Source organism: Trichosurus vulpecula, chromosome 3 (assembly GCF_011100635.1).
Source record: "Trichosurus vulpecula isolate mTriVul1 chromosome 3, mTriVul1.pri, whole genome shotgun sequence".
NCBI classification, from domain to species: Eukaryota; Metazoa; Chordata; class Mammalia; order Diprotodontia; family Phalangeridae; genus Trichosurus; species Trichosurus vulpecula.
Genome location: NC_050575.1, coordinates 391,488,865 through 391,511,969, shown reverse-complemented (window position 1 = coordinate 391,511,969; position 23,105 = coordinate 391,488,865). Strand labels below are relative to the sequence as shown.

Genomic DNA, 23,105 nt, shown 5'->3' with positions numbered 1-23,105 from the left:
CGGGGCTTGGGATGCTCAGCCCGGGGATTCCAGGAGCCAGGTATGGGCGGGGCCTGGAGCGGCTGCGCGGGCCCGTCAATCATCAGCTGAGGGCGGGGAGAACCCTGCTGGGCATGCGCGGGAGGTTGGCAGTGCGCCCGTTCCCATCCCCGAGGAAATCGAGCTAATTAGAAGCTGTCCGAAACTTCCTGTTAGTCCGTTCGCTAACACTGTCCGGGTGGAAGGAAGTGCCTTAACCGTGTGCACCGCCGGGACCTTGTTCCCTTGGCTCAAGGTTCCGGCCGGTCGCAGGCCCCATGCCCGGCCCCGCCCGCCGCTGCCGCCGCCGCCGCCTCCTCCCCGCAGCCGGGCGGGCGCCATGGCGGCTACTGCGGCGGCGGCGGCGGCGGGGGCCGCGGGGGACTGCGCGATGAAGCCACTGCAGAGCGCCATGAAGCTGGCCCACGGGGCCATCGAGCTAGACGCTGGCAACCAGCCGCTGGTGAGCGGGGTCTGGGAGCCCCGGGAGGAGGACAGCCCCCAAGAGGAGGGGGAGAGGGAAGCCCCTGTGAAAACGGAAAGGGGGCGGGGCAGCCCTCGGGGGTCCGAGGAGGGGCAGCCCCTCTGTGGCGGGGAAGCCCCTGTGGGGACGGGGAGGAGGAGGAGAAGCCCCGGCGAGAAAGAAAGGGGGAGGGGCAGCCTCTGGGGGTCCGGGGAGGGGGAGTCCCTGTGAGAAAGGAAAGGAGGAGCGCCCGTGACAAGAGGCACCCATGAATACAGGGAAAGGGGTGCAGACCCCACTGAAAGCCCTTGCCCATCACCCACACACACCCCCAGCACCCCGTGGGGCTCATTATCCCTAAAGAAGAGGGGGTGACTGAAGGGGCGCTCTCATACTGAAGCATTCAGGCCTTGGGAGATTTTCGGGCTCCGGCTGGAATTGTCTCCCCAGTCGCGTTCATCGTATGTTCCCCTTAACTTTCTGGGGCCTCTTTGGTACAAAATTCAAATTTTTTAAAGTGCCTGCTGGGTGCCCCGGGCCGGGGAGATGCAAAAGTAAAAGAAAGAATGGTGCAGTCAGTCTGTGACCTCAAGGACGGTCCGCTGGGAGATGTGACAGGATGCAAATAAGTGTGATTCGAGGTAGCATATGGCGAGAAATGTGTAAAGGGAGAGTTGCCTTTAAAGATCCAGCACGCTTCACCAGTTTCCAACCTTTCACATGGTCCTGAATGGGGAAGGCATGAGGATGAGCATTGACAGCCCCACAAAAAGGCTTCCCCGTGTGGAGAATGGCTCCTTGGGGAACTAGCCGGTCTTTGATGTTGTGGCCTAAATCTCCCTTCACCAAAGGCCAATACACCCTGGTGCTTCTGCCCTGCCTATCCAGTGATCAATTGGGCTTTTTCTAACTAAAGATAAAGCAGCTCCTTGGGGAGTTGTTGGTATGGAAGCCTGAATCTTATCAGGTAGTCAGGAAGAATAATGGAGAAGAGCAAAGACCTTTAAGAAGGATTGTGGATCATTAATAAGAAGGGAGCCAAATCAAAAGTGAGAGAGCAGGTAGAAAAGCAGGCTGAGCCACCCACTAAACTGGCCAGCAAAGTAGGAAGGTGCTAAATGCCAGGTGTAGTATGAAATCCAAGTTCCTGAATCTAGTTCCTTTTTTCCTTAGTTTATTTTCTTGGGGAACAGGTTTCCCTTGATGTCAGGAATTCTATAAAGAATTTTTATTGGCCTCATAATAATTATTGAAGGTCATCATAAGTTACCGATCTGAGATGCTGGAGCCCATTGAGGTTCCACAGCTCTAAGCTATGCCATACAGATCTACCACTCCAGTGTGTAACTGTGGTAATCTTCCCAGAGGGTGTTTTAAGGATGCAGAGGAAGAAGGAGATTTCCCCATATTTGAAAGGAACACTCAAAGCATCACATAACCCCATTGGTCTGAACCATATGCATTATGCCTTGGGCTAGAGGTTCATATGGATACATTCTCAGTGCATGAAACTATAAGTTTAATATATGCTTTTAGATTCCTACATACCCAACTGGGGGCTGAAAAAGCTGTAAAGTAAGAGGCGATTCAAGGATATTTCTGAATTAACTGATTTGTTTACAGTAGAAAAAAAAATCCTAAAAACTGAAAATTTTTTAAAGCTACAGGTTGTGGGAATAGGAAGGAAACTTCATTATCAAGGGTGTAAGAAGTTTTAGCTGACTCTGCTTCTCCTATTCCTCTTAAGTGAGAGTTTCATTTCCTTCTTTTGTCTAAGGAGAAGCCAGAGAGAAGATGCTCAGTTGATTTCCAGTCACTCACTGCTTAATATTGATGTGGGTTCAGTTTTGTAGACAGCAGTGGTGCTTTAAAGTTGGAAAATTTGCCACATTAAATTTTAGATTGTTCAAATGGAGTCTTTTCTTTCAAAGTCTCAGCAATTTAGTATCTTGACTTTGGTCCAGTCAATAGTGCTGATTAGACTTTTGGGAGAGAAGAAACAGAATCAACCAATAATGGATGCAACAGGACCTGGACATCTTCATTCACTGATAGATGGGAGGATTTAACCCAGGAGTGGGGAACCTTTGGTTTCAAGGCCACATTGGGCTGTCTAGGTCCTCAAGGGCAGCCCTTTGACAGAATCCAAACTTCACATCTAGATGCAGTCAAAGGGTAGAATTTGGGGACCTAGAGGGCCCTATGTGGCCTTGAGGCCAAAGGTTCCCCACCTCAGGACCTGTGGTTTGAGATGCTTGAGTTTTCTAGGCCAGTACCAGGTGGAGCAGTCCTTGGTCGACTTTGCCCTTGCTGACCTCACGTTCTCCTTTCCTCTCGGGAAAATAGGAGGCTTACCTGGAGTACCTGAAGAGCATCCACTACATTTCCCAGGTGCTGCTGGAAGAAGCAGGGACTACAAAAGGTACCAAGGGGTTCTCTAACTCCTGGGCCCAGAAATGCTGATTATGCCCCTGCTCTGAGCAGCCTTGATGGCTTCTCATTCCTTGGCAGGTCCCGTGTTTCAGGGTCTTTTAGATTTTTCCAAACTTCTCATAATAGAAGAGATTTAGCACTTAAAAGTTGTACATAAGCAATCTCAGCTGTTTCCAGAGAGAAATTCCAAGGGTCCTCAAGATTTGTTCCCTGTAGTCTCTTCAGAGGCACAGTTCTAGTTCCACAATGTTTCTTCTTATATGGAAAGACTTAAGGAGAGCCCTCCTCTCATACTTGGATTATATTTTGTCTCATTGCTGGCAATACATGAAGACTAGGTGGGAGCTATACCCGTTGGTCCACTGAGGAGAGCTCTGGTCTGAGGGTCACGAGACCTGGTGTTCATTCCTGATGGGTCTTAGAAAAGTGGAATCCCTCACTGGTTTGGGGAGGCAAGTCAGTTCTCCCTGTGCTACTACTTGAATATGTAAAACAGAAGCAATAATTCTGGCACCCTCTTTACTTCCCAGAGAAGGCTCAGAGTATAAATGAAGACAAGAAGAGGAGAGATAAGATAAAACTATAGGAGTGCAGTGGAGAAGGAGGTAGTTTTTGCTCACTCCACCCTTTATCTCGCCCTAGCTTAGGAAGATCCTTGTTTGGAGATCCAGCTGAACCCACACTCACTCTCTTATCTCTCCATCAGAGGGGGGCGACACTGTGACTCCAGACACCCCAAAGATGCTAAAGCTGGCTGAGCAGTGTTTGGAGAGGGCCAAGTCAACAGCTGCCAAACTGGGTGAGTACAGAGGGGAGCAGAAGGGAGGCCTCTCTGGGACTCCTTTCTCTCCTCCACCTTTGATACGCAGTGTGGCCTCTTTTCTTCTGACCCTTGGCTTTGTGTATCGTTCAGGGACAGCCCGACTGAAACCGGTCATCCCTGCAGCCGTTCCGGGTCACAACCCAGCCAGCCGACACCGCAGGGTCTATTCAGATGAGGGAGGAAAACTGTGTCCCTTTCTGCCCCCTGAAATCTTCCAGAAGCTACAAGTGGTGGACTCACAAAGCTCTAAGAAGTAAGAGGAGCAAAGCCAGTGTTAGAGCCTTCCCAGGGTGTCTGTGGGGAGGGGTAGTGGATGGGGCAGGAAACGTCAGACTTAGTGGAATCCAGCCTTCCTCTGCTTCTCCTGGCTCCCTGGGCAGGCCCTTTCATTGCACCTGCCTTTGCAGTGGGCACCCAGCTCCTGGGGAAGATAAGGGAGCCTGGCTTCATATAGGAACCAGTGTTGAGATGGATAGATTCAGTTTGTTTCTCATCCCCATCTCCAGACTGGCCTCTCCCATAGCCTTCTCCAGAATGCCTGAGTGCAGTAGAATGTACCTTGACACCATGAGGTCCCAAGTTTGGTTGGGTTTAAGCATCTGTAGACCCGAGTCTTCTTCGCATGTAACCTACAGAACAAGTAGGGGAGGTGGGGCATTTGGCCTGGCTGTAAGGGCTCATGGGATGGGATAGTCATTTAACCCTTGACTTTTATCAGTGGGATTCTGTGTGTGTGTGTATATGTTGGGGGCTAGGGGATCCTGTGGTACCAGCCAGCACAACCTCCACTTGTACCATTTGAAGCAAGGAGCTTGGAGAGGGGCCACTACTTCTCTTGCTGGCTCCAGGAACACCAAGCATTGCCAAAGCATACTGAGAATGCCAAGGCAAGGTGGCAATTTATGGAAACTTTGCAGGGAATTGACGCCCCTGGAAGAGGCTTCATTACAGAATCAGAAGCTGAAAGCTTCCTATGAGGCGCGGATGGCACGGCTGAATCCCAGCCAGGCAGTGCAGAAGACGTCGTTGGTGAGTGGGCCTGGGCTCAGTTATTGGTCTCTGGCAACAGTGGAGAATCTCCTGGCCAAGGCAGGGAGAAGAGTCTCCATAGTTAGAATGGGAGCTGAGGTTTGGGGGTGCTGGCAGCAGGGACAGGGGCAGTCTGGGGAAGCAGGCTGCCTGTGATAGAGGGAGCCTCACTTTTCTACTTCCACGTCACAGACTCTGTCTCTGCAGCGGCAAATGATGGAGAACTTGGTAATTGCCAAAGCCCGGGAGGAGACAGTATCCTTTCCAGCTCCTTTGGTATTTGTAAAGTGTGGAACTTAGAGCTCAGTTGAGAGTGTGGAAGAATTGAGAGCGCTTTGAGCCCTGGGATGATGTAGGGACATGGGTTTAACTTTATCTGACCTGGAAAGGAGCTCTCTCCCAAGAAACTTTTAGTCCTGGGAGCAGCTTTTATCTTTGCCTCAGTATCCCTGGGCATGACTACCCCTGGCTCTTAGCCACGATGACCAGGCCTCTCAGCTCAGGGACTTACAAAGGCCAGAGATGTATCTCCTTGACTTGACCACCCCCAGCTGCAAAGAAAGATGGAGGAGCGCAGGCTGCGGCTACAGGAAGCTGCTAACAGGTGAGGCTTATTTAACACCTTCCCAGAGTTTGGAGAGTAGGGATCCCATCCCTGGCCCCCCTGAGTCACTGCCCCCATGCTCTCTCCACAGAAGGTTCTGTAGCCGAGTAAGCCTGACCCCAGAAGAACAGGAGCAGCGCACCCTTTATGCTGCCATCCTGGAGTATGAGCAAGACCATGTGAGTCCTGGCCTCCCCTGTGGTCTGCTTTGCTTTGGTTTTCTCTGCCAAGGAGGGCCAGCCTCTTCCAGGAGTGGCTGGGTGGCAGTGGGGCCTTCATCACGGAGTGAGGAGCAGGCAGCCTTAGAGGGGGCTTCTCCTAGATTCTGGCAGGTGCACCTGGGGATGCAGCATGTCCCGGAAAGAGGCACTGCTGCTGACTGCCGCCTCCTCCCTTCTGGCAGGATTGGCCAAAGCACTGGAAAGCCAAGCTGAAGAGAAACCCGAATGACCTCTCACTGGTGACCAGCCTCGTCTGCCACCTACTCAGGTATTGAGCCTGATCCACGTCCTCATCCCCCAGTCTGGTTATCGCAGAGGGGCCATAATGATGGCCACTGGTGTTTGTGGGGCCTTCAGACTGGCAGAGCAGGTCACAGTTATCTCATTCGAGCCTCCTAGCCCCCTGTGAATGAGGAATTAGAGACAGAGTTCCTGATGAGGAAGCCCAGGGTCAGGGAGCCAGTGACTTGTCTGTGCTCTCTGACTCAGGAGCTGAACCCAGATCCTTCTGCCTTCAGATCCAGGGTCAGGCTGCCCAGGGAAGGCTTCTGGGCCTCAGCTTACTCATCTGTAAAATGAGGAAGTTAGATTGGACCACTTCTGAGGTCCTTCCCAGCGCTAGAGCAATGATCCTGTGATCTCAGGCAAATAAACACCTTGTGGCTCTGGCTTTTTTGGGGCAGGACTAGAGCTAGCAAGCCCTGGGTTTCTTCTGCTCTTTTTTAGCAAAGAATGGTATGAGTCACTCAGCAAATATTTATTAAGCATCTTCTCCTTGCCAGAACTGGGCTAGGTGGCCAGTCATTTTCAGTCTTGTCCGACTCCGTGACCCCATTTGGGGTTTTCTTGACAAAGATACTGGAAGATTTGCCATTTCCTTTCCCAGGTCATTTTACTGATGAGGAAACTGAGGCAAACAGGGTTAAATGACTTGGCCCAGGATCACACAGCTAGTAAGTGTCTGAAGTCGCATTTGAACTCATGAAGATGAGTTCCCAACTCCAGGCCTGGCGCTCTGTGCACCATGGCGTCCCCTAGCTGCTAGGGACACAAAGACACAAGTAGAACAGTCCTTGCCTATGGGGGTAGTCAGGTACATGAGGCTAGACAGACACAGAGGGCACTGGCAGCTGAGGAGAACCAGGAAAGGGTCTGAGGACAAGGTGCAGCCTCTCCTGAGGTTTGGATAGAGCTAAGGATTCTTCAGAGGCAGGGAGAGCCTGGAGCATGCTCCCAGCAGAGGGCACAGGTTGGGTAACATGACCGGAAGGCCAGTGGCCCTGGCCCTGGGGATGTCAAAGCAAGGGAGGAGCTTCTGTTTGTTCCTCGAGGGAATGAGGAGGAGCCTCTAGAGTTTATTGAGTAGGACAGTGGCCCAGTCAGCCCTGGATTTAAGGGAAATCACTTTGATGCTTGGAGGACAGCTTGGCTACAGGAAGATCATTTAGGAGGCCATTGCCATGGTCTGGGTAAAAGGTGATGAAGGCCTCAGTGTGGGGTGGTGGCTCTGAGGGACAGAGATGCAGTGGTGTTGGATTGGTTGTATGAGGTGAGTGAGAGGGAGAAGTCAGGGCTGATACCGAGGTCCCTCAGCAGAAACAGAGAGAGTCAGAAGAGGACTGAGGATTTTGGGGGAGGAAGAGCCAAGTTCTGATTTGGACTGATAAGGATGTACACAGCTCAGATTCAGTGGGGTGGCAAGTATGAAAGCCTGATTGCAGAGGGTTTGGGGAGTAAGAGGAACCAAAGTGGAGGCAGCAAGGGTGTTCAGTTCTTTTTGTCCTCTTTAATGTCATTCCTGTTTTTGTTTTTGTCAATGAACAAACATTTTCTCTTCCTCTCACCTCTCCACCCCACCTACCCCATTGAAAAAGAAAAAACAAAAGTCTATAGACAGTTTTTTTAAGGAGTTTAACTGTGAGAGGAGAGATTTGGGACAGTAGTTTGAGGGGAGAGTAGAGAATATTGAGTGTGTTTTAATGATGGAGACTTGAGCATGTGTGTAAGTGTACATTTTGGGATAATCTACTGGAGAAGACAGGAGGGGATGGGAACGAAGCTACTCAGAGGAGCGTTTGCCTTGGTGAAGAGGAGGGCCCCTGTTCCTCAGAGGCTGGAATAAAGGAGGGAATGGAAGATGCTGTCAAGGAGGGGTAGGACGGAGAGAAGGGACAAGGAAGACTCACAGCCGTGGCCTCTTTGGGAGAGCTTGGACCAGGAGATTGGAGGGCCAGAGGCCATCAGCCTTACAGTAAGGAGAGACCAAGTGCATGGACTCTGAGTCTGTGGTCAGGGGAGATGGAAAGCTGAAAATAGGCTGGAAACAGGAAAGCTGACTTTCAGAGATCTTTCTCTCAGGCTGCTTTGACTCTTCTGATCCTTTAGATTTCAGTAGCTCTTCCTAAGAGCCAAGAACCCTTTCCTGTGGATAGAATCCTCCTATGAGAGAGGTAGATGATGTAGGGATTGGACACCTCATTATCATGGGGAAATGTAGGTCTGAAGGAACTGCATGCTTTCTCCCTGGCTGCACAGTGACTTCTGAGGCAGAAGGGTCAGGAGCTGGGTCCCTGGCCCAGCCATCCTTCCCTGGTGTCACGGCTGACTCATTGCTTCTTAGTTGCATTTTTAACCAGCTGCTCTCCCTTGGCTTCTAGTTTCCCTGACCATCCAGTCTCCCAGCTCCTGAAGAAGCTACAGTGTGCCGTGTACAACAGGCTGTACCCCATTATCAGCAAGCATGCCGCCGACTCCAAGACCGGCCTGGGTTGCCCTTCCCTTTCCCTGGACACAAATGGGCTGCTGGCCCCTGGCAGTCGGCGGCTTCGAGCCTCCCAAAGCCTCTACTGCATGTTTACCCTCCCTGAGCCTGTCAGGCTGAACCAGGAAAGCTCACCAGCTGGCTTCCCCACCCCTCTGCCACATCCTGGCCCTCTGGACAAAGAAACGGAAGGCAGCTCCACAGGATCCCCTTCTCCCCTGGTGGACGTCACTCCCAGTCTGCTGGACAAGGACAGCTCCTTTGAGGACCTGGAGCACCTCTTAGCAGCTCCAGACACCTGGGCCCGAGGTCCTGGGGGTCTCCCAGGGTCACAGACCCCCGGCAAGAAGCCGGTGACGTTGCCGGAGCAGCTGAAGAGTATTGTAAAGGATGTGCACAATGCCATCGGTGAGGGTCAGCAGCTGGGCAGTGACGGGACAGGAAGAAAAGGGAAGTCCAAGTTAGAGCTAAAGATCAGAGATTACACCTGTTTCCGCCCCACCCAGGGCTCTTCTGAATCTCCTGATGTTCCTTGGCCACAAGAGGGAGCCATGTCCCACCCAACTTTGGCCTTTGGTCCCCCATGGGCTTGAGACAAAATTAGCCTTGCTCTCCTGAGCAGAGATTACTTGTTCCTACCGTTAGCCACAGCTACTTCACCCTGGAAAACCCACAGGTATCAGGAACCTGCCAGGCCTAAGTGGCTGTGGCCAGGTGGCATGGTAGGCTCCCCAGGAGAGCCTCAGGCACAGGTGGTAGTAGTAGGGAGGGTGGTGGCAGGAGAGGTGGAGGAAGAGCAGCGCCATCCTTCAGCTCCTGCTGAATTCTCATGCAGACCCCAGGTACTGGGAGGGACAGAGGTGGACTCAGTGTACGTAGCCCTCCTCCTTTCCACAGCCAGTCTGCAGGTCTGCTTTACCCTGACCCTGGGCTCTGAGGCTAGCTGCGACTTGGCCTTGCTGTCGTGAGGGTCCCTGGAATAAGCCAAGGAGCAGCATGGGTCTCTAAGAAAGGAAGATTACTTCCCCTAAATCTTTACAGAGCCTCTCTCCTGGTTAGGATTCACAAATAATAGCCATTAAGATAGACAGGGTCCAACGACTTCTACAGATCCAACATCTATGGGGAAATAGGAAGCCAACAGAAGGTATTTAGGTGTGAGCCTCCTGGGGATTGGAGAGCAGGGTGGGAGTGAATTTCAGCAGCCAGTGTGGACTATTCCACAGAGATTTATGACCCGAGAAAGGCCACTGGAACCTGGGGCTCCTTAGCACTTCCTGTGGCCTCTCACGAATGTCCTTAATTCTGCTCCCGGCAGACAGATTGCTTTCCCTTACCCTCCTGGCATTTGAGGGCTTAAACACAGCTGCCTCCAAGGATCGATGTCTGGCCTGCATCGAGGAGCCCTTCTTCTCCCTGCTGTGGGCACCGCTGCTGGCTCTTTACAGGTAGGGCACCTCAGGGTGGCCGGTTTTCTATATCTAATGGTACCTCTTCTTCAGCATGAGCCTTTCCCTTTAGTCAGACTGGCATCCTCATTGCCTGACAATTAGAGCTGACCAAAAGCAGAATGGATGCCGTTGCGAGGCGGTGGTTCCCCCGCGTTGGAGGTCCGCTGGAAGATGACTTGCCCCGCTTGTTACAGTCAGGATTCCTTTTGGGTGTTGGTTAAATGGCCGCCGAGGTTCCTTCTAGCTCTGAAATCCTGTGAATCTGTGGAAGACAAGATTTGTTCTTTCTGTCCCATTTGCTTCCCAAAGGCTCCCTAGGCCACTCCTGCCCCCGGGGATTTCTTCCTTGTCTGAATACTTATTTTCTTTATCACTCACTTAGCTGTTATGCATAGGAAGCCCCTAAGTACATAAACTGTGGTCTAGGACCATGTGTCATATTATCTTTGAAGCCTTTCTGTGATTATAACCCAAAGTTGTATTTGCATTTCTCTTACCTACATGAATTTACCTCACTGTACTTAATGTCCTCTGGCCCATTTTTAACTTTGCCTTCCTTAATAGTTGTGTGATGCTGGGCAAATCACTTAAATGGTTTCTGCGTCAGTTTCCTTAAATGTAAAATTGGGGTAGTAGCACCTCCATCACACAGCTCTTGTGAGGATCCACCAAGATAACACATGTAAGACACTACAAATGTTAAGGTGATTACGTAAGTGCTAGCTGTTATAAATGTGAGCTATCTGGATTCAAAGCCTCTCATTTTATGTCTTGGATTATTTCATTTTTTCCTAATAAGATGTTTGCTCCTCCTTGGTTCTAAATGAACTTTTTTTTTGGACCAGTTCACCTCATGAAGCTATTTAAAAGTTCTTTCTTTCTTTTTTCTTTGATTAAATTTTATTTTTTTTCAAAATCAGTGCTGTTTACTAAGATGCTGGCTGACCCCTCTGTACCTTGCTAGTGCCCCATGATTTTGCTGAAATGTTAGGTTAATATGTGATTACAAAATGCACTTGTTCTGTGGTAGCCAAAGTCAATTCCTATGCCCCAGATTTCATGCTTTAAGGGCCTGCCCTTTGTGAATCCTTTCTATTTTTAGTCTTTTTACCCCGTATTTGAATTTTGAAATCTTATACTTCAAAACTACATGGCTCGGGACCTGGTTACCTCATTAACCTTGATTGTAAAGAGTAAAATACAAATAAGGAGCCAGAAGCTTTTTTTTCCCTAGCATCAGACTTTCCCTCTCCTATCTAATAAAGGTCAGCTTTTGCCTTCTATGTTCCTCTTGTTTATTTAGATTTTCTCTTTTTACTTCTGGCCCCAATTAACCCTCATTCCTTTATTCATTCCAGGGAGAGGGAGTGGATGCTTATTCTTTTGTACCCATCTTGAGGAGCCTGTCTCCTTTAGGGGTTCAGTGGTGTTCCTTTTGGCATTTCAGGTCTTTATGTGGCTCTTCCTGTCATCTCACCTTTCATTGCAGGCTTGGGGATCATCTTTGTGTGTGCCTTTAGTATGGTTTCTGAAGAAACATCCAACTTGATTTTCCTTGGACCTGACAAGGAATTCCCAACCCTCTTTCCCATACATGCACACCTGAGACCAATGTGAAGGATGACCCCACAGTGCTTTGGTGGGAAGGGATGAGGTACAGATAACCTCACGTGACCACCCTGTCATCTACAGAAGTGTCCTCCTTTAGGAGCCTCAACCCCACGGGTCACCCCAAATCTCTGAGACCACCAGGGTTAGGAAATTTACCTTCCCTATGCCATTGCTTCTCCAAGCCCAGTCTAAGTCTCACCTCTCTTCTGACAGGATTGTCCACCAAGCCCGAGAAACAGCCCTGAGCAGGAGTATGGAGCTCTGTGGAAACATGCCTCCGTCCGCACTGGGCATCGCCTCCAAACTCTTCCCTCAGGAGTCAGGGCTCAGAGGCTCAGGTTCCTACCCTTATTGTACAGCAGTCCAGGAGCTGGGACTGATGGTTCTGGAGAGCTGTCCTCAGAAGAAGCTGGAGTGCATTGGTAATAGAAGGGGGTGTCTGTCATTTGGGGCTGGGGGAGGCGAGGAATATGCCTGTCTCACAAAAGCCTACTCTTCTACACCTCACAGTCCGAGCTCTTCGCATAATCTGTGAGTGTGCTGAGGAATACTGCGGCACCAAGGAGTCACGTCTACAGCCCAGCACGATGGCCATGTGAGTATCGTGCCCACTTCTGGTTCCCTGGTGTCTGAAGGGTTCCCTGGCCCTGGAAATGGGCTTTCCCGCTGGCGGGCCACAGTAGGAGCTCATGAGTAGGAGCATCCACTGAGAACCTCGGGCTCAGGCTTACCTTTGTCTGGCAGCAGCACCAGGGATCTCAATACAACCCCCAGAGTCTCACTTCTTAAAGGCATGAGCAGCAGGGGGAAGTCTTTGTCTGTTTTAGAAGCCGAGCTTAGGGCTGGGCTGGCTTCAGAGGTTTCTTCCACCGAACCCAGTCAGTCACCCCCTGAAAAGTGGGTGTGGGTGCAGCTTCTGCATCTGAAGCCAGGAGAACAGCCTGATTGGCGTCATGGCCATCAGACTCAGCTAAGGGAGGGGGAGATGGTTTTTCCTATGAAAACGTTCAGCTTCTGCTGCTGGGAGCCCAGTTACAGAAGACGCTTCCATTGTAGCTGCAGAGGCTTATTCTGGGGTGTAAGCCTATATCCCCATCTTGGAAGCTTTAGGATAAGAGCCTGGACTCTGGCTGTGAAGACCTGGGTTCACAGCCTGCCTCAAACCCTGGGCAGATCAATTAACCTCTTAGCTTCACTTTCCTCTTCTGTACGTGGGGATAATAACAGCGCCTACTTCCCACTGTGCTTGTGAGGATGAAATGAAAGTAGCCGGTAAACCTTTATTAAGTGCCTGCTGTCTGCCAGGCTCTTCCCTCAGGGTGCTCACAGTTTAATGGGGGAAGGGGGAGGGGAGAGGAGAGGGCATGATGAGAAGCCCAAGGAGTGCGGCTGGGTAGAACCTGTGTGAGAGGCTTTACAGACTTTAGAGGGCTGTATGAATGTTACTGTTATCATTCTTCTAGGGAAACACATTGTGCTTTCTCCATCCCCTTCTTGAAGTGGCCTTGACTTTAGACACCGCCAGCTCTCTGATGGCGTCCAGCCCTGTCTTTCCTGTGCTGAAAACTGGGAACACAGAACAGGAAAACTACTCCAGGGCTCTGGACCCCAAAGCTCATACTCAGTATATGCCCCAGTCCTCCTGAGACACCGCCGCCCCCCCCCCCCCGCCACGCCCTGCTCCACCAGCCAGGGCAGCAATTGGGAAAAGAAGGATCACGGAGACTTCCTAGGAGGTGCCTTTTCTCTCTCACTTTATTATGTGACCCTCATTTCACTGCCCCATCCCACTCAGGCACTCTCCTACCTCCTGAGTTTAAATGCTGCTACTTTTTCTTATTCTAGAGTCTCAGAGACCCTTGGTTTCTTTATCCTTCCTGCTCCTAATCCCACCATCTGAGCCCCAGAAATTGGACAGCTGCCTATCTCCCCTCTCACTATTTTCTGTCCCTGTCTATTTTAGCCATCATTCCCCACATCGGGACCTCATTCTTCCTGACTGTCTCAGCCTGAAGCAGCTTCCTTCTGAGCTCGGCCAAGTGGGAAAGGGCCTGAGGTCAAGAATAAGATGGCCCAGATCTGGGGAGGAAATGTGCTCCAAGTTGGGAATTAGGCAGGTCCTGGACCCTGTGTGTCAAAGCAGCTGTAGTTGATGGGTCTTCTTCCATTTCTTCCCCATCCTTCTACAGGCCTCAAAGAGCCATGGGATCCCAGTGAAGGCGGCAGGGTCCTCCATTCAGGAGTCCCTGGCTGCAAATTCCACTTTAGACACATGCAGAAGATAATCCTAGGCTAGTCTGTTAACACTTGTGTGCTTTACTGTATTCATGTATAAAATGAGCATGGCAGCACATGTCTCTGAGTCATTGGAGATCGGTGAGACCGTGTGTGGGAAGGCAGTGTGCAGACCTTCAGAAGCACATGACGCTCTTGTGTCAGGACCCCAGACGTCTCCCTTTGAAGCCTGGACCGCAGCCTTTTCCTGTCCTTAGGGTTGGACTTGGTGCAGGGGAGGCTTACGGCCTACTGTTCGATGATCATCTCTCTGCAGATGACTCTGGGAGCCATTTATCCTGAGCTCCAGTCTCACACCACCAGCTGCCTCTCAGACATCTCTGAAAGCACATCTGACACAGAACTCATTACCTTTTCCCCCAAACCCTCCTCTCTTTCTAACTTCCCTGTTATTGTCAAGGGTACTACCACCTCCCAGTCACAGAATCTTCGTGGCATCCTCAGTTCCTCACTCGAACTCATTCTTCACATCCAGTTTGTTGCCAAGTCTCTTCATTTCTTTCCTCGTGAGATTTCTTGGCTATGTCCCCTTCTCTTCTCTGGCATTGCCCCCACCCTGGTGCAGGCTCTCATCGCCTCACACCTGCCTGAACCGTCATAGTAGCTGCTGGTTGGTCTCCCTGCCTCAAGGCCCTCCCCGTGCCAGTCCATTCTCTACTGGCCTGCCAGAGTGACCTTGCCGACCCCCCTCTCAATAAACCCCAGGATCTCTGTTGAGGTTTTAAATGCCTTCCCAGCCTGGCCCCTTTCTACTTTTCAGTCTTTTTTCCCCTCAGGTTTCTCTGAAGCCATCCCGTTCATCATTTCTGAGAGCACAGTGGTGTTCCATCATATTCATATATCAGACTTGTTCAGCCATTCCCGGATTGAAGGGCACCGCCTCAGTCTCTAAATCTGTGACACCATGAAAAGAGCTCTTCTAAATATTTTCCTACATAGGGGTCCTTTTTTCTTCCTTCGATTTTTTGGGGTAATAGACCAAGTAGTGGTATGGGTCAAAGGGTACGTACAGTTGAATAGTTTGGGGGCTTAGTTCCAAACTCTTTCCAAAATGGTTCTTTTCCAGTCCTCTTAAATGTTCCTCCCTACTACACACCCTAGCTAGACTGACCTTCTTCCTGTTCCTTGAGCAAAACATCCCATCTCCTTTCCACTGACTGTCCTCCATGCTCTCCCTCCTCATCTCTACCTCCCGGCTTCCCTGGCTTCCTTCAAGACAGTTCAGTTCCCTCCTTCTTGAAGACACTTTTCCGGGTCCTTCTCTGCTAGTGCTGGCTCTCAGAGATAGCTTTCCATTCGCACTGTATAGATTTGGTTTGTACAGGTTTTTGTACATTATCTCCCCAGTTTGGAACATGAAGTCCTTGAGGGCAGGGACCATATTTCCGCCTTTCTATCCCCAGCGCTTGTCAGAGTTCCTGGCCCAGAGTAGGATAGGGGGTTAACAAATACTGCTGATGGCAAAGAGGAGACAAAGGGAAAGGGAGTGGGGGTGCTGGAGGCAAGCACAGCAAAGAAGCAAAACTGTCAGCTGACCACTATGTGTTGGACACTATTCTAGGTGCTGGTAAACAAAGGCAAAAAAAAAGTCGATCCCTAGCCTCAAGGAGCTCACATTCTACTGAAGCATATGTGTATATATATAAAAGCATACAAAGTGAATACATAAGTGTAATTTTGGTGGGGAGAAGACATTTGGCAAGACATCAGGAACAGCTTTGTATAGAAGGTAATACTTGAGCTGAGCTGTCAAGGACAGTGGGGATCCAAGAGCTGTGAGGGAGAATAGTTGTCCAGGCTCGGAGTGGGAGAGGGGAATGTCATGGTTGGGGGACAGCAAGAAAGCCAGTTGGTGGGACCCTAGAGAGCAAAGAACAGCCCCTGGATAGGGAGCAGGTGAACGTGGTGGTGATGGGGGGTGTTGTCTGCTGAATGGTACAAAAGGATGGGGTCAGGGGCACCTGTGGAGGGGTTGGTAGGATAGGGAGCAGCTGCATGAACATCCCTTCCCTGGTAGGGCTTGGGTACTGCCCTCAGAACTGTAAGGCTCCTGGCCACCGGTAGGCAGGGTTCATTCCCTTCATGTTCACATCCTCAGCTCACCTGGATATCCACAGCAGGGTTGCTAGAAAACAGGTTCTCTGTCTAAGGGAAGATGACCAGTTTCTGGCTGCTGGGTGGGCCTCTCAGGGCCAGGTTTCCTATGGAATGCAAACAGGGGGCAGCTCGACAGGCCCTTGGGTGCTGACCTGATGTTCAAGGTGAAGGTGACCTGCTGTTGGCAGCATCATGAACCAGAAGCATCTGCTGGGGCCTGGGCTTCCAGCATTTCCTGATTGCCAGCCTCTGCCTTCCCACCCCTTCTCTCTACAGCAGAGCTGAATTCACATGGGAATCTTACAGATGGTGAGATGCAGAGTGGGTGCTGGGGTCAGCTCAGAGTCAGGCACATAATCCAGTGGGGAAAAGCCCACTTGAAGGGTCCAGGCAGGTACTAGAGAGGCTTCCCTTAAGGCCTGTCTTGCATGTCCACTGCTCATGGTAAGGATCATGCTAGTCCAGGGGGCACTTGGGGCATCTGCCCTGTTTTCTCTAGTGTGTACATGTGTATAGTCAGTCCACCTCAGCCCCAGAGACAGGAGAGGGCCTCTTGTATTTTTCTTCTTTCTATTAATCTACCACCTTGAAGTGACCTCAGCTTCTGAGCACTCTAAGTTTTGCATTTTTAATGATTTATTAATAGAAATTAACAGTAAATGTCAACACAACCAACTTTGTAACAATTTATATTCAAATGAATTTTAGTGCTTTGTAAAATTTCATCTTCACAGTCTTTGTGCCCCATTCTTCCTCACTTGCTTTTCCTCTTATGGACTCAAGTTGGTGTTGTTCTGGCACTGACTGCATTTCATAAAGATGTCTCCATATTTATATGCCTCATGCATGTTGTCATATATTAATAATATTCCATTGTCAGTGTGCCACAATTTATGTGACCATTTTCCTAGTCTGGGACATTTAGGTTCTCTCTTTTTTGCAATTACAAATAATGATGCTATGAAAACTCTGAACAAATTCCTTTTTGTGTTTTTGATGCCGACAGTGGGATTATTGGGTCAAAGGACATGATTGCTTTTGTACTTACATGGAGATATTGTTCTACAGAAAGATTCAGCTGTCTTGCTGTGCCACTAACTAAAATTATTGTGCCTCTTTCTCTGCAACCACACTGGCGTTGAATCGTTTGGGCCAATGTGATGAGCATGAGGTGGTATCTTAAAGCTGTCTGACTTGCATATCTTTAGGAATTAGTGAGGTTGAGCATTTTTTCAAGTGGTAATTAATTTTTGTTACCTCTTTTGAGAAATTCTTCATATCTGGCCGTTTTTCCACTGTGACTTATAAGTTACTTCTGTTATATTTTGCCTGTTCCTTTTGCATTTTTCAGTATTTTTATCTGTTATATTTACCACAAATGTTTTTCCTGGTCATCTATTTTTAATCCTATAGAAATTTTTTATTTAATGCAAACACCATTCATTTTGTTACTAGTAATGCCTTCTGTTTTTAGTAGAAACAAGCTTACTCCCATAATTCGAATAAATAATTATTCCATGTAGAAGACAGAAATGTAATTTCTTATTTGGTTTTAGCATTTGGAATAAGCATAAGAGACTGATAGATTTCTTTCCACCTGGGCAACGCTAAAAATAAGCAGAAGAAAATATTAAGAGACATCAGACTTATGACAGATAGCCTCTATACAGGGATCTCCTGTGTAACCACCACATGGACTTTTCCTTCACCGGATCTCTGCCAGCCCATTCCCACTATACTGCTTTTTGGTATGGATAGCACTGTACCCTTTCACCCCTGACCTCAGCCTGCCTTCCCTCTGGATCAGAAGCTTTGATTCCTTGATTTGCCTGGCATTGCTGAGCTGTTATCCTTAGGCCAGAGTCCACTGACTGAACTATAAAACAGCCAGGTGGTACAGGGTGTAGAGTGCTGAGTTCAAATTCAGCCTCAGAGACTTACTAACTGTGTAACCCTGGGCAAGTCACTTAACCTCTGCCTGCCTTAGCTTCCTAAACTGTAATATGGGGAATATAATAGCACCCACCTCTTAAGGTTGTGAGGCTCAAATGAGATAATGTTTGTGAAGTGCTTTGCACGGTGTCTGGCACGGAGTAGCTGCTTTATAAATACTTGTTTCTTTCCTTCCTTCCTCCGATTTTTGGTTTCTGTGCAGTGGAGCCGATGATCTGTTACCCATCCTGTCATATGTAGTGTTGAAGAGTAACCTCCCCCAGCTGGTGTCTGAATGTGCAGCGCTGGAGGAGTTCATTCACGAGGGGTAGGCGTGGGAAGGTGCCTCTGAGACTAAGGCTGAAGGGGCTGGGGAAGTTAGGAAGGAGGGCAGGCTCCCCATTGGGAGGAAATCTGACTGCTGGAAGGGAATCTCCAGGAGAAAGGGCTAGAATTGATCCACAAAGGGGCTGGGAGCTCTTGACGGGGCGGGCGAGTCTGGCCGGCTCCTCCCTCGGGAGTTCTAAGCCAGTCGGTTAGCCTGGCCTCTGGTTATTTGTTCAGAATTGTTCTGGTTCTGGCTAATTGTTCAGAATCACTCTATACTTGGCCATCCAGAGCAGTCATTACATGGAAGGTAACATCCCGACCAGAAGTGTAATCCGAAGAGAGTTACATACGGTAGCGGGTTTTCCTCCCAAGCTCCTCTCTGTCTTAAAATTGTTGGGATCTTTCTTGTTCCCCCACCTACCCCACTGACTTTGTTTGACCGGGACTCTCTCTTTAGACCCTCTCCTCTTTCGAGGAAGTTAACACAGAGCACATGATTCCTTAGAAATGCCTTTTTTTTTTTAAAGTCAAAGTCATTAGAAGACCAACAGAAAAGAAAGATAACCCCTAGTTCTACCATCTCCACTGTGCCATCTATTGTGTCTTTCCCTTACCCTCATTTCCTTGGATGTGGGAAGAAGAGGCAGGAGGCCACCCCTCTCTTTGGGGTCAGAGCCATTCACTAGCTAGCTGACAGTTCTGCTCATGAAACTTGACAACTCGGCAGCCTCCCTGGGGTATGACTTGGGGAGTAAGCTGGACCAGCGGCCCTTGGAGTCATCTGAACCTTAATGTGATGGGGCAGGAAAGAGAGGGAGGGGAAACTGGAGGAGCTTGAGTGTTCTGGAAAGCCATCTTTCTGGTAGCATAGGCACCCACCAGAGAGACCTTGGATCTGTGATGGGCCCTTCAGCATCTTACTGTGTAGCCCCTACACTCTTGGTCACTCAGCTGCTTCTTAGAGCTGGGTGCTCCAGCATGTGCTGCCACACTTCCTCAGCCTTTTTGAGTATACTTACATGCAGAAAATATCTCCTCCTCTCATTCTCAGCATATCCCCATTTTTTATTTACCAAGGCAAGAGTTGTCAAGGTTCATAACCCTTTGGCCCACCAGGTATCCTCTGAATTGGATGAAAAACGGAGGGTAAGTTAGCAGAGCTCAGTAAATCTCTAACTTAACCATGAGCTCTCTATTCCATTCCCCAGGGCCTAGCGCTGTACCTTGCACACAGTAGGTGTTCAGTAAATGCTTGTTGAGTTTCCTTCCAGCTTCCCCAACAGTCCTGCTTTTGAGGAGCTGCTCAGTCTGCTCTAACCAGAAGCCAGTCCTGAAGGACAGAAGGGAATGTAGGGGGTACATGTGTGTGGTAGTGGAGGGCTCCCTCGTGAGAGGGCTTGGCCCTGGCATGATGCTGAGGCCGATCCTGCTGGGTTGTGTCCCCAGATTGATGATGGCGTGTGTCTGACCTCTTTGTGCCAGGTATCTTATTGGAGAAGAGGGTTACTGTCTGACCTCCCTGCAGAGTGCCCTGAGCTATGTGGAGCTGCTGCCTCGTGGGGCTTTGGTGAAATAGCAGGAAGGAAGGAGGTGCTGTCATGGTCTTGCTGGTCCATGGAGAACAGTGGAGCAGCCATCCCTGGGAGATCCTTGAAGATAAAAACCTGCAGCCACCATCCTTCCCTTCCCTACTCTTCTTCCCAGAGAGAGCAGAGCTGAGGGGCCTCTGCCTCCAAGTCCGAGTTTGCCAGTGACAGGGCTCCTTTTCCACACCGCCTGGATAGTTTTGGTGGTTTGAGCACAGACAGACAGAGAGCTCTCTCCTAGCTGTATTTATCATCATCAAGTTCTCCTACTCTCCATGCACCAGGAGCAGCAGAATGTTCTGGGAAATGGGCATGAAACTTGAAAAATATGGCTTCTGCCCTTCATCTTCTAGGCTTCTCACCTCCACCTTGACATCTGCTCTCCAGGGGGCTCATGAGAAGCTCCTCTCCAGCACTGTGGAGAAAACCTGCTCTCCGTGAGCAGCCAGTGAAATGGGCAAGACTGGCATCTCCAATCCAGCTTTTCCTGGAGTTCTGGGCATCTGTTTTCCCTCCCAAGATCAGGGATGGGGAAGGGACTTTCAGCAAAATTGGGATATTCCCAAAACTCCCAAGATGAGCCCCTAGCTGCTTGTACTTGCTTCTGTGAATGCAGCTGTAGGCATTAAGTGAGGCAGCTAGAAAGTCCTTACTCTCAAGCCCTGGGCTGGTTTGCTTGGTCGTTGCTGTAACCCTCTCCCCTCTGTCAAGGCTGTCTCCCTAGGTTGTAAGGGATCCTCCCCCCTTCCCACCTCTGCCCCCCACTGTCTGGCTTGTCCTGTCACAGTGCCTGTATTCCTAACTCCCAGTTTGGAAGCCAAAACTCTTAAGGTTGGCATGACGCGCTCCGTGCCCTGTCTTCTCTGAGTGGGGCCCAGTGGGATATTCCATCTGTCCCCAGGCCTGTTCCTCCTTGTTCCCTAGGCTTCATGCCACAGTGGCTTCCTCGTAATCTAATGGATGTGTGGACTCAAGGAAGGGTAGAGCCAGGGAAAGCTAGTGATGACAGGGAGCACCCGCTGAGGAGGTGACATGATGAAGGGTCCATCTGAGAAGACTGAACTGTCTGTCTCCCTGCCCCCTGAATCAGCAAGCTCAAGGGAAGGCTCCATCCTGCACCTGGCTGTGAGGGATTCTGGGCCCCATGGGCCTTCTGTCTGTCCTCCACTGCAGGAGCCAACCGTGATAAAGGGGTTGCCTTGCCTGCTGACAGGTGCCAGGGTGTGCCCTATCACCCATGTACATCTCACCAACAACTGCAGGCCTTGGGTGCCCGACCATTTTGCCAAGTCTTTAGTGCAGTTGTGGCCCTCCAAACTCAGGCCCTAAGGTGGTTTTTCCAAACCCTACCATGAAAGGAGAATCCCCAGGTCATGGACTAGGAAGCCCCAAGCTGAGCTGCTTTAGGGTGTGCACTCAGAAAAAGAGCAGGGCTCAGAGTCAGAATGTCTGTCTCAGTAGTGGGTGAGCATGGCATGGGCCCCTTGCTGGCTTGGCCACCCTCGATGAGCATGAAGATACCAGGAGCCAATAGTCACTTTCCCTTACATTTGTCTCATTCTGTCCATCTCCCAAAAGAGCCAGAAAGTGAAGGGAAAAGAATTCTGGCCCCAGAATTGGAGCACCCCTGCTGTGGGCAGAGGGGCCAAGCCTGTCAGAGTTCTTCTGGGGTTAGGTTTAGGGAGCTGTGATTTCCAGGCTGCACCCAACAGAATTACTGCTGAAGTTTGGCACTCACAGGGGACTACTGTCTAATCCCTGGCAAGGGGTTGGGATCCACCATTCAAGATGGGGCATCTTGCTTAGTTAGATTTCTCCTAAGAAACAAGGAGCAGAGGAGAAGGGGTTAGAAACCTGGCTTAGGATGTAGGATTCTTGGATTTGGTTTTTTCCTCCCTTTGTGACTGGTTGTACTACCGCTGTATCTTAGTCGTTTGTGGGGCCAGACTGTTCTAGAGATCCTCCTAGAGAAAGCCCAGAATTTTTAAGCTATTTTGAGATAGAAACAATTGTACTATATTTATTTATTTATTTGTTTGTTCACTGTGCTTTGCTGTACACTAGAATTTAGCTGGTCTGGTCCCTGTGTATACATCTGGGAGAGAGTGGGAACAATTGCTGTCTCCATGTCATAGGGATGCTGAGGCTTATCTTCACGCTTCTGGTTTGGTTGCCCTCCCACCTCTCCACCCCTCTTCCAGTTTGTCTCCTGTGCAGTGCAGGTGATCCTTTCCACCCATGAGTGAACCAGGAGCTCTCCAGAACCTCTGCTCCTCAGATGAGGGCAGGCGAGAGCTCCTGCTCGCACTAATAGTTTCGTCCTTGCCAGTGGTAGTGGCCAGTCTGGCTCTCTCATGGTCTCTCCCACACAGGCTTTTCACTCCAAATTAGGAGTCCCCCGTTGACTTTCCCTGTGTTCTCTCCTAGGTCAATGTGAATCTTTTGATGTCCTATGGGCAAAAGCTAATCAACTCCTACTCACCCTCCCACTTATGTTTGTAAAGGCCCCTGAAGGCCCTGGATGGGACAGAAGTGTCTGCCAGACTTCACCTTGGCTTTGGCCCTGTTGCTTCTGGACTGTGATAATGTGTCAGAAAGGCCCAAAGGCTGGGGAAATAAACAGGTCACTACTGGCTTTGTTTCCGCCTGGCTCGTTACTCTTCCGACATTACCTACACAGATTGGTTTAAGCCTCCGCCGTCTTCTGTTTGCATTTCTCCCAAAAGGGCAGGAAGTATATCTTCTGCCTCTTTGGTAACACTACCACCCCCTTTCCCTTGCATACAGAACTCTGTCCGTGGGGTGTGGTAATAGGCTTCCATAGGCACCTGGTGGTGAGGCTATAGAGAAGGAAGGGTAAAAAGGAAGCTTATTGTTGCACCTGTTCTCACTGGGAAACACCCAAGAGAATTTCCAGGACTACTTGAGCAAATTTTGAGGGCTTATAAGGAACCAGGGAGAGGGAGGGCTACTTTGATTGGAGGGATGAACTGCCACCCCTCCCCCAGTTCAATCCAGGAGAGACATAAGATCATAAATTGGTGGCCAAGAAATCCCATGTTGCGAAATTGGTTGTAAGTTGGGGGTTGTCAACCTGGAGTCCATGGAGAGGTTTCAGGGCCTTTATGAACTTTGATGGGAAAAAGAAATTCCATCTATTCTCATTAACCTTTGGTTTCCTTTAAAATGCTGTATATACTTTATGCATTTGAAACCAGTATTTTGAAAACTGCCAAACTGCCAAAGGAGCAGTGGCTCACCTTAAAAGGTGAAGTAGAAGGCATCAGGAACATATGAAGAGGCAGGAGATGAGGGAGAAATTTCTGTCCACCATACCTGAGGGAAAGAAACTTGCCTTTCAATACTCCATCCATAACATCAAAAATTACTGGGATTTGGAAATAGTTTTCTACTCTGAGGCCAGCTGTGGAGTTGCTCCTGTCTCCCCTTA

The 23,105-nt window shown here is 49.8% G+C and overlaps 1 protein-coding gene across 4 annotated transcripts; it reads left to right on the top strand.

Moving 5' to 3' along the window:
* Positions 1-327: 327 nt before the first annotated feature.
* VPS9D1 (VPS9 domain containing 1) lies at positions 328-22,289 on the top strand. 4 transcript variants are annotated; one of them, XM_036751477.1, is made up of 15 exons: positions 328-481; positions 2,828-2,903; positions 3,621-3,713; positions 3,828-3,990; positions 4,655-4,766; positions 4,959-5,021; positions 5,318-5,370; positions 5,462-5,549; positions 5,774-5,859; positions 8,249-8,760; positions 9,671-9,800; positions 11,628-11,836; positions 11,925-12,009; positions 17,962-18,066; positions 19,551-22,289. In XM_036751477.1, exons 1-15 carry the CDS (start codon positions 359-361, stop codon positions 19,642-19,644), a joined length of 1,992 nt encoding a protein of 663 aa, XP_036607372.1. In that variant the 5' UTR covers positions 328-358; the 3' UTR covers positions 19,645-22,289. The 4 variants fall into 4 exon arrangements, with proteins under 4 accessions (XP_036607372.1, XP_036607373.1, XP_036607374.1 ...); XM_036751478.1 differs by having other exon boundaries at positions 380-481; positions 5,465-5,549; XM_036751479.1 differs by having other exon boundaries at positions 380-481; positions 22,082-22,289.
* The last annotated feature ends 816 nt before the right edge of the window (positions 22,290-23,105 follow it).

Bases quoted from the DNA above. Each gene is read 5' to 3' on its own strand.
- VPS9D1 (XM_036751477.1), top strand. From the start codon at position 359: ATGGCGGCTACTGCGGCGGCGGCGGCGGCGGGGGCCGCGGGGGACTGC. The intron at 12,010-17,961 runs GTGAGTATCGTG...GTTTCTGTGCAG, and splicing joins CAGCCCAGCACGATGGCCAT to TGGAGCCGATGATCTGTTAC. The intron at 18,067-19,550 runs GTAGGCGTGGGA...TCTTTGTGCCAG, and splicing joins GAGGAGTTCATTCACGAGGG to GTATCTTATTGGAGAAGAGG.